Source organism: Oncorhynchus clarkii, chromosome 27 (genome assembly GCF_045791955.1).
Source record: "Oncorhynchus clarkii lewisi isolate Uvic-CL-2024 chromosome 27, UVic_Ocla_1.0, whole genome shotgun sequence".
In the NCBI taxonomy this organism is placed as follows: Eukaryota; Metazoa; Chordata; class Actinopteri; order Salmoniformes; family Salmonidae; genus Oncorhynchus; species Oncorhynchus clarkii.
This window is the reverse complement of record NC_092173.1, coordinates 37,511,854-37,521,853: the sequence shown is the minus strand read 5'-3', so window position 1 is coordinate 37,521,853 and position 10,000 is coordinate 37,511,854. Positions and strand designations below refer to the sequence as shown.

At 44.5% G+C, this 10,000-nt stretch overlaps 1 protein-coding gene and 1 pseudogene across 3 annotated transcripts in view; both read right to left on the bottom strand.

Moving 5' to 3' along the window:
• LOC139385777 (acetylcholinesterase-like) overlaps positions 1-10,000 on the bottom strand; it is a 554,167-nt pseudogene that overhangs the window by 388,570 nt on the left and 155,597 nt on the right.
• Positions 1,857-10,000, bottom strand: part of LOC139386121 (SLIT and NTRK-like protein 3) — an 8,183-nt gene continuing 39 nt past the window's right edge. Inside the window, exons 1-3 of one of the 3 annotated variants that reach the window (XM_071131549.1) lie at positions 9,472-10,000; positions 8,841-8,929; positions 1,857-7,332 (exon numbers count right to left, since the gene is read on the bottom strand). The exon at positions 9,472-10,000 is cut by the window's right edge and continues 39 nt beyond it. In XM_071131549.1, coding sequence (XP_070987650.1) covers positions 4,577-7,282 — 2,706 coding nt within the window. In that variant the 5' untranslated portion in view covers positions 7,283-7,332; positions 8,841-8,929; positions 9,472-10,000 and the 3' untranslated portion in view covers positions 1,857-4,576. The other 2 variants (XM_071131551.1, XM_071131550.1) reach the window with 2 other exon arrangements.

Below are 10,000 nucleotides of genomic sequence, written 5' to 3'. Positions count from 1 at the left end.
GGGTTAGGCTGAGTACATGGTGACTATAGAGACTTGGGATGGATTTGGGATAGGGTGAATACATGGTGACTATAGAGACTTGGGATGGATTTGGGATAGGCTAAATACATGGTGACTGTAGAGACTTGGGATGGATTTGGGATAGGCTGAATACATGGTGACTATAGAGACTTGGGATGGATTTGGGATAGGGTGAGTACATGGTGACTATAGAGCCTTAGGATGGATTTGAGATGAGGCTGAGTACATGGGTTTTTCGAGGACACAGTCATCAATAGGGAATAATCAAATCCCTTCACCACAGCCACTCCCTCAAAAGCAGCTCAGCCACTCAGAACACAGGTTGACCATGCAGGTTGAATAATGCTATGCTGTGTTTGAAGACCATTCTGGGAGTTACAGCAGGAACATGCATAGTGAGGTAGTGGGTAAAACTGTACTGTAATACCTTTCTCCTTTCTTCTCTCTGAGAAGAGACTCGGGTCTTTAGAGACACCCTGTTGAAGTAAAGGTTACTCTAACAGGACACACAGTAGTTCAGCGTAGCTCAGTTGGTAGAGCAGGTGGGTTCAACTCCCATGGGGGACCAGTATGAAAATGTATTAACTCGCTCTGGATAAGAGTGTCTGGTAAAAGCTTGTTGCTAGCACAAGGGAGCAGCAAACAAACTCCTTACAAAGTCATGATGAACCCTTCTCGTCCTAAAGCCTAGATGTAGTTTCTCCATGAGTACAGAGCATGGCTTTACAAAGTCATGATAAACCCTTCTCGTCCTAAAGCCTAGATGTAGTTTCTCCATGAGTACAGAGCATGGCTTTACAAAGTCATGATGAACCCTTTTCCTCCTAAAGCCTAGATGTAGTTTCTCCATGAGTACAGAGCATGGCTTTACAAAGTCATGATGAACCCTTCTCGTCCTAAAGCCTAGATGTAGTTTCTCCATGAGTACAGAGCATGGCTTTACAAAGTCATGATGAACCCTTCTCGTCCTAAAGCCTAGATGTAGTTTCTCCATGAAAACAGAGAATGGCTTTACAAAGTCATGATGAACCCTTCTCGTCCTAAAGCCTAGATGTAGTTTCTCCATGAGTACAGAGAATGGCTTTACAAAGTCATGATGAACCCTTCTCGTCCTAAAGCCTAGATGTAGTTTCTCCATGAGTACAGAGCATGGCTTTACAAAGTCATGATGAACCCTTCTCGTCCTAAAGCCTAGATGTAGTTTCTCCATGAGTACAGAGCATGGCTTTACAAAGTCATGATGAACCCTTCTCGTCCTAAAGCCTAGATGTAGTTTCTCCATGAGTACAGAGCATGGCTTTACAAAGTCATGATAAACCCTTCTCGTCCTAAAGCCTAGATGTAGTTTCTCCATGAAAACAGAGAATGGCTTTACAAAAGATATGAGATATGAGTAGGATAACAATAGGATTTATTAGAACATAATCAACAAGCGCATGTGTGGTCGGAACCAAACAGAGAATCAATTAAGCCCCAAATAACATGAATGAAAATAGTGGGCCCTGTCACCTTACTGAATCACAGAAATATCAAGGTGGATCATTATGGAACCCTACGTATCGTTTATAATAGAATAATTCAGGTTTGTTTAAATCAAACAGAGTGCATGCAGAAAAGTGCTGACCTCAATCAGTCTGGTTGGGGAGGAGGAATGGGGATGGAGGGGTGGGGTGGGGTAGACAAACTAAATATTATAGACCTTCGCCTAATGTGATGCTACAGTGCTAATAATGAAGGCCTGCTCATTGTGTATACTCATTTGATGTGTGTGTGTGTGTGTGTGTGTGTGTGTGTGTGTGTGTGTGTGTGTGTGTGTGTGTGTGTGTGTGATTGTGTGTGTGTGTGTGTGTGTGTGTGTGTGTGTGTGTGTGTGTGTGTGTGTGTGTGTGTGTGTGTGTGTGTGTGTGTGTGTGTGTGTGTGTGTGTGATTGTGTGTGTGTGTGTGTGTGTTTTTGTTAAAGACCGATTGTCAAATGGGGTGACAGTGACTTATGATGGAAACATATATGTAGTTTTGTGCTCCTGATGACTAATACATAATAAATTAAATTACAGATGGACATGACATTCCTTTCAACATTAATATCTCTTCAAGATCACTGAACTTTCCTGCAAAATGCAACATCTCCTTATCTGTCTCAATTACCTCATTTTTTGGCTCCGCCCCCAACCAACAAGTAACATCTTAAAGGTCCAATGCAGCCATTTTTATCTCAAAATCATATCAATTCTGGGATACAATTAAGTACCTTACTGTGACTATTTTCAAGTAAAATGGTCAATAAGAAACAAAAATAAGAAACAACAAAAAAATAACAAAGTCCTCGATCAGGAATTTTGCTAGAATTGTCTGGGAGTGGTCTGAGATGGGAGGGGAACAGAGAAAAATAGCTCTTATTGGCAGGGTGGTTTGGAACACTCTTTATTATTCGTCTATTTACCACCTGATGATGTCACCAGGCAGACCAAAACTCCATCCCACCCGAAAAGGGTGAAATTTCAGGTGTTCTTTTACAACAGCTCTTAAACTAAAAGTGCATTATTATAATATTCACAATTATACAGTATTATTCCAACCTCATAGAGTGGAAATATATGTATAAAACATATTGAAATCCGTTTTTGACTGCACTGGGCCTTTACATGATATGGAACTTCAAATTATCAATTGGTTTGAGTTGAATGACATTGCTTGAAACCCATTTCCCTGTCACGTGTGTTCTCCCTATTTAAGGCCATTCAAAAATACATGATCGATATAGAACATCCTTTATATAACAATAACCATTATATTACCTGCACGGGATTAATGTAAAGTCCTCAGATTCTACTGATCTCATTAATAATACAAAGCAAACGTAATGTTCTCTGATGATTATTGTATTTAAATTTGAAAAAAATATAACGGACCATATTTAATAATGTTCAGGCCTAGTGTTTAATTTGGTAGTGGATTAAATGTATTGCAGTCTAATGATAGGAGAACAGTCTGGCAAAAGTTTTCTAACAAACCAGCAGTTCAGTTATTGAACTGGCAATCTGAGTGTCCCTCTGTCGCCCTCGTGTGGACACTATCTGTAATGTCATTCTGCAGCGAATGAGCATCAAGTGCGCACTGGAGAGTATGTCTCTCGTTCAGACTCGCGGCCTTTCTAGATAATTAGTTGAACATTCATATGAAAACTGTAGCAAGAAAATGGGAACACAATGGTGCATTTATATCACCCATCGGACAAAACTTGATTCATTCATTGGGCCATTTTCAATTCTGCATCTCTCAATGATGTATCCCCCTCTTTCTCTCATTTGTATCACCAGCTACACTCATAGTTGCACGCCTTCCCGACTCGTGCCTACCTTAAGTAGGCTACCATTGGAGAGTAGCAGCGGAATTCACATATCCTTGCCAACAGCAGCACAACTAAAAATGTAATCAAGCCACTAGAAATGTCAATGTATCATTCTGCAATGCACAGACAGACACAGCACAGTATAGCGCTATACCAAACACATTACCTCTACGTTGTTCACAAACGTTCCGTGGTAGCACCCTTTTCATTTCAGAGTTGTTATTAAGAAGGCTATACCAGACGCATATTCACTATACATTTATTTAACTTTACCTTTACAATAAAATGTTCACTGAAATTACAGAATAAATATATGCAGATATTTTCTTCAAATCTTTGTGAGAGAGAAAACGTTAAAAGTGCCTCCTACAAAGCCGGTAGTGTCGATGAGATAATCCGAAGCATTGTTCTTAAGAAAGTGCGTGAAATTCCAGAAAACCTTGAGCGTCATCATATAATATATTCACAAATGTTATTTTCATCCTTGGGTGAGTACGTCCTTGAGAATTGCACCCAGATATAGATAGTAGTCCTCTTTAATAATATTAATAATGATACTAATATATAAAATGAAATAGAACACTGAACCATAATGTGTTACAGTATCGCTATTAACACGTGACTGATAGTTCTGAGCAAATCCCTCACCACTGCAATGGGAGCGAGTGCATGCAGCAAACTGCAAATTCATCCATTTTTATTTTTTATTTATTTCCTACAAACTTCATGTGCACGGAACCCGGGCGTTGATATATCCACACAAAAGACAGAGAGACAGAAACATGAGCCCAACGGACACGGAGAGATCCTGCTCCAGCTCCTCTCGCTCACAGGGTTACTCCACTCCACCTTTTGAGATCGTATGAAGGGCTCGATTTTATGGGGTATATTTTCGGATGTTGTGATTCTCCCGGTGCCTCTCTTTCTTGGTCTCTCACCCTCCTTGGTATATAGACCAATCTGTTCCATATAAAAATAAGGGTTGATAACATTGCTGGCTACTCTGAAAAAAGGCACTTCATTGAATATCTGAGAATGGCCTTTCCTCCAAAGCGATTTTGGTGGGAAAACGTTTAGTAATATACTTTTTAATTTTAATATCATGCTGCTTTTTTTGTTTCGTTTTTGTCCGTGTTTTTGTTTCGTTTGGGTTATGGAAAAGTGAGAGTGTGTGTTTGTATGTAGACTATGCTATTCTCCGTGTGTTAGAACCGATATGATTTCTCCAGTACTTCGAGGTAGTCCGGCTTTGTTTGGAGTTTGGCTCTTAACTCAAGATAATCGCTTTGGGATGGGTCAGGGAAGCAGCCTTTACCCGCTGTGAACAGCAACGTCTCCTTGAGACGTGCGTCCTGTTGTAAGTCCGGGTATTGCATACCGGGTGGGTGTGCGTGTGCGACGTGCATATCCTTTAGTTTCGGGACCGTTCCATACAGACAGTCTACGAAGCCAACAGTCGGCTTGGGTCTCTGGCTGTCAATCACGGTGGGACACAGTCCGCCGTTCTCGTGAAATCCTGATTTATCCCCTGTATTGTGGTTTACCGTGACGATAGTGTTGAGCTGTGAGTTAGACATGGCTAGGGTCCATTCTCTCTCCTTCTCTAAGAGGGTTCGGTAATTACTGTTGTTCTCTTTTGTTTCTGCAAACTGCTCCCCTATCTCCCCCTCCCGGGGCTTGTAAATGGGGTTGTTGCACATCTGTGTCACAGGGTGAGGAATGTAATCATAGACGTGACCGTGACTGTGTGTGTGGCCAACGTGACCATGAGTGTGTGAATGTGTATGTGTGTGTCCGCTGGGTGGCTTTTCTGGTGAGCCTACGCTTCCACTGCTGGCCTGTCTCGGCGGATCCTCGAATATCCTGCACTGCATCTGGATTCCTGTCAGATCCACCTCAGAGCGTTTCCGGAAGGGCAGCTTCTTCCTTCTCCGCAGGACGAAGGCGAAGAGGCCCGCAGCCACGAAAACCGCTGAGATGAACAGAACGAGAAGACTGAGGATGAGGACTGATAGAGGCACCGGCCCCCTCCCCACAGCCTCCCCCAGACCAGAGCTACCGGTGGTCATGTCATCAGAGGGGAGGAGAGCTGGGGAGGGTCCGGATGAGTATTTCATCTCTGGACAGATGATCTCAGCATCCAGCGACCTCAGATCCTTCCCAAAGGCAAAATCAGGAGTCTTACAGATGACATCACTAACCATGATGACAGAGGACAGCTTCTCCATCCAGCTTTTGAGGGGGATGATGTCACAGGAGCAGTCCCAGGGGTTCTGATGAAGGTCCACCTGGACGATGGAATGCAGGTGTTCTAGAACACCACGCACGGGCAGGGACAGGAAGTAGTTGTTGCGGAGGTTGAGTCGAGCCAGGCTTGTACCTGCGAAGGCGTCGGTGGGGAGGGTGCGGAGGAGGTTATCGTTGAGGAAAACAAGCTGAAGGCTGGGCATGAGAGAGAATGACGCCGGCTGGATCTCACGAATTACGTTATACTCAAAATAAAGATAACTCAACGTCTGTAAGCCCCGGAACATACCGGGGGTTAGCCTCTCAATGTCGTTCCCATTCAGATACAAACTCTTCAGGTTGGGAAGGTTGATAAACGCCCCTTCCTGGACATACGATATCCGGTTATTCCCCAAGTGTAGTAAATCCAAACTGGAAAAGTTCCAGAAATCAGACCGGTAGATTTTCTGTATTAGATTCCCGCTCAGGTAAAGTTTCTTGGCATTTAGGGGCCTGGGCAGGAGCTCTGAGATATTATGAAAGCCCTTCTCTTTACAGTTGACCGTTAGCCCCAGGTCGTTGATATGGAGGTTGCAGATACATCCAGAAGGGCAGACGATGGGGATGGGGGGGCGGGTCTGGTAGCCAGCTATAGGGGGCTGGTTCTGGCCGGGGTAGAGACTACGAGGGGTGGGAGGGTTTTTGGTGGGCCTGGGCCGCTTGGTGGGTTTGACATGTCTCTCTTTGTACTCCACAGACGACGCCGTGTTGTGGAACGAAGACAGCATGGAGGACGGTTTCGTTGGCCACGTGTTCTCGTTGTTAAACGGAGACCGGGGGATTCCCAGTTTGACCTCGATTTCCACGTCTGAAAGTAACGGACAGAGCTCACTGCGTTTGATCTCTCGTAAATCTTTCCCGTGCAAGTGGAAGGGGTACTCGCAGGTGATCTCTCCTACCAGTGCTGTGTAGGGAACGCGTTCCAACCAAGTTTTTAGCTGAACTATATCACACTCACAGATCCATGGATTCTCCTCTAGCTGAATCTCCATCAGGCTCCGCCCCACATATTCCAACGTGCCCTTATATGGTAATGTCTTTAACCGGTTTCCCCTCAGGTCCAGGTGTGTTAGTGACACCGACCTGAATAGGTAGCAGGGCAGGACTGGTATCAGATTGTCATTTAGAATGAGCACTCTGAGTTTGTGGAGGTGCCTGAACGCTCCACTCTCTATCCTCTTGATGACATTATAGTCTGCCTGCAGGTATTCCAAGCTTTCCAGACCCAGGAAGGTGTCATTACGGAAAACCTCTAGTTTGTTCTCATGCAGGAACAGCCGTTTCAGAATTCCCAATCCGTTAAATGCTCCGGCGTGGATGTCCTGTAGCGCATTATTCCCCAGATTAATGGATACGGCGTTGTTGAGGTGAAGAAAACTGTTGAAGTACAGCTTCCTCATGGAGTTCCTCTGCAGGTTGAGTTTGAAGGGCCGTGTCCATATCTGGGAGATCTGACTGATGTTCGTAAATCCTTTGCTGTCGCAGTGGACGTGAAATACGCCCTCTTTGACTTGGCAGTAGCAGGGCTCGAAGCAGGGCTCGTCGATCTCCTCCGAGTCCTCCAGCAGTGGGATTGGGGTGGTCCATCCTAAGGCTATGGTGCTCAGCAAGGTAACCCACAGCATCCTCACTGAGACCTGATGAAGTCACGGCTATGGCAAGCCACTTCACAGCACTGCAACAGTAGAGAAGAGAGAGAGAGAGAGGGGAGATGGGAAAGGGGGCACACAAATACACACACACAATCACACACATCACACACAAATACACACACACACAAACACACACATCACACACAAACACACACACACACACACACACACAAATACACACATCACACACAAAGGGTAAGCGGGTGAAGAGTGAGAAAAAGAGAGGAGAGAAATATAGAGAGATATTAAATTATGGAAGGTGCGCATGGAAATGAATGACATTGGCTTATTAATGTAGCCGACTCACTGTTTAGCTCATTACACACCAACCTAATAATGATAATAATACATCTCCCCTATTAGACCCTTGTTAAGGTCACCATATTTCACAACGCCGAGGATCTACCACTAGCCTAAGGTTAAAATAAATCAAACTCAAAGATGCTTATCTCAATGAATAAATGAAGGCAACAGCAGGTGGCCGTGAAGAGTGGAGAGGAGAGGAGAGGTGATCTCTCTGTATTTATTACATAACATAGCCAACCTCTCCCGGTAAATCAGACACCGGAGTTCGCTGTGTTGTTGTGAAAATTAATGACGGTGCAGGTTTCGCCAGATTAATCATACCATAGCGTGAGCTATACCCCGTTAACCGAGGGACTGGACAAGGACTGAGCTGTCACCATGGCTCAAGTTACGGACCAGAGAGGACTAGAGGACGTTTGGGCATTATGCCTTATTTGTCAGATCTGCACTGGACCCTTTCTAATCAAAACATCAAAGTAACAACAGATCCCATATTGTTGTCTTAGGGGCAGCGGTTTGAGAACCAATTGACTGCAGACTGTTCATAGCCTACCCAAATCAGATATATTTAGCCTAACCTCCATATGTAAATATAATATCAGATTTCAGAACAACTAGATGAACGTTAGATGACATCAGCTGCTAAAGGGACAGAGAGAGAAATACAAAGTAACTCTGAGAGGTTCTGTTGGCAAGCGCTACTCTCCTCTCCCACGCAGCACGCCTGCCTGTATGGATCTGTCGTCTCCCCGCCCGTGAATTCCCTTAGCCCCCGGTCCTTATGGTCATTGTAAGATAAAAAAAAGTTGTCATTTTTTAGGGCACTTCACCTATGAAACGATTCCCTTTACCGTTGTCTCCGCTCGTGTTAAAACTGCACACGCGCAAGCACACACACACATACAGACTGCGATGAATAGTGCACTTTGTATGTTCCCAGTGCCCTGCCTCCACCATTTGGCTTGTATTTCAAATCTATGCGCTGTCCGTGGTTCTGAAATCCCATGGAAAACACATACAACTCCCGCGGCCGCTGTCCATTAAACCGGTGGACTGAAATAAAACACAATTCCCAAAACACTCAAAAGAGAGAATCATCGATATCCAGTCAGTCCGAACGCATTCTCCCCGAATCTTTCCCGTCGTTTAGCATTTCTGCGTCCCACAGCTGGTGGTAAATGGTTATATTCCCAGGGTATCAGCTGTTATATCCCGGGGTACCTACTCAGTTTAAGGGGATCTGACTTCACATCTCCTGCGTGTGAGGTGCCCTTGTGGCGGGGAAGGTGAGATATCCCGGTCTTCCGTTACGGGCTGTTGAGAGACGGAGAGAAGGAGAGAGGCAAAGGAAGATATGCATAGGAATGAGTCTCACACATTCATATAGCATAACGCAATCAAACCCTGCACATAGACCAAACCACAAGCTGTTAACACAGGGTAGCTGTATCCATGAAGGGACATAGGTTATGGAAACGATAGTCTACAAGGAAAAAATAAGGAAATGATAAATAAGGAAATTGACAATATATCTGTTGAATCTTAAAGAATTGGCAAACCTGAATAATAGTAGAAACTGGGGAATATAAAATGTATAGAAAAAGCACCTATATGGATACGAAGAGAAGCTGCTGAAACGCATGCCAAGAGGACTGCAGTTGCTTTCGTCGTGACATCGTCTCGAAACCGTTGAATATGGTAAACAAATTCCCATTGATCAGATAGGATACCCAGATTCCTCTGTTCCGTTCTCATTATCAACGAGTGCTTTCCTTCCCCTTCCACGTCAGAGGCTTAGCTATATGCAACACACATAAGCATTAACACACACGTAGATGCACACACGCACCACTCACCTTACTTTGGCACTGCAATTTAACAGCATCCGGGAAAAAAACGCCACTAGTTTAAATATTGTTGAATCTCTCTCTCTCTCTCTCTCTCTCTCTCTCTCTCTCTCTATCTCCTCTGCCTCTCTTCCTACGATATTTTCCCGTTGAGCTCTCTCTCTCTCTTTCTTTCTCTCTCTCTGTCCCTCGCTCTCTCTCTCCTCCCGCTCTGGCAGGAGAGAGAGAAAATGAAGACGTGATTGGAATACAATGTTCTCTATTTTTTCAATCCACTTTGCTTATGATGCAGGTCCTCAGCTTGCTTGCTTCTCTCAACGAACGTTCAACAGTGCAGCCAGGCAAAATTGCACTCTCCTTTTGGCTTAAACTTCCCAGCACTGTCCGATGCGCTAACCCTCTGTGGATCACAGCAAAGACACTTTCTCGGTCGGCTCTTCTTTAGAGATCACGGGAATGAGTTTAAAGTGAAGAGAGAGGGAGCGAATGGCGAGAGAGGGGGAATAACGAGGGAAAGATGGAAGGGACGTTGCCGTTG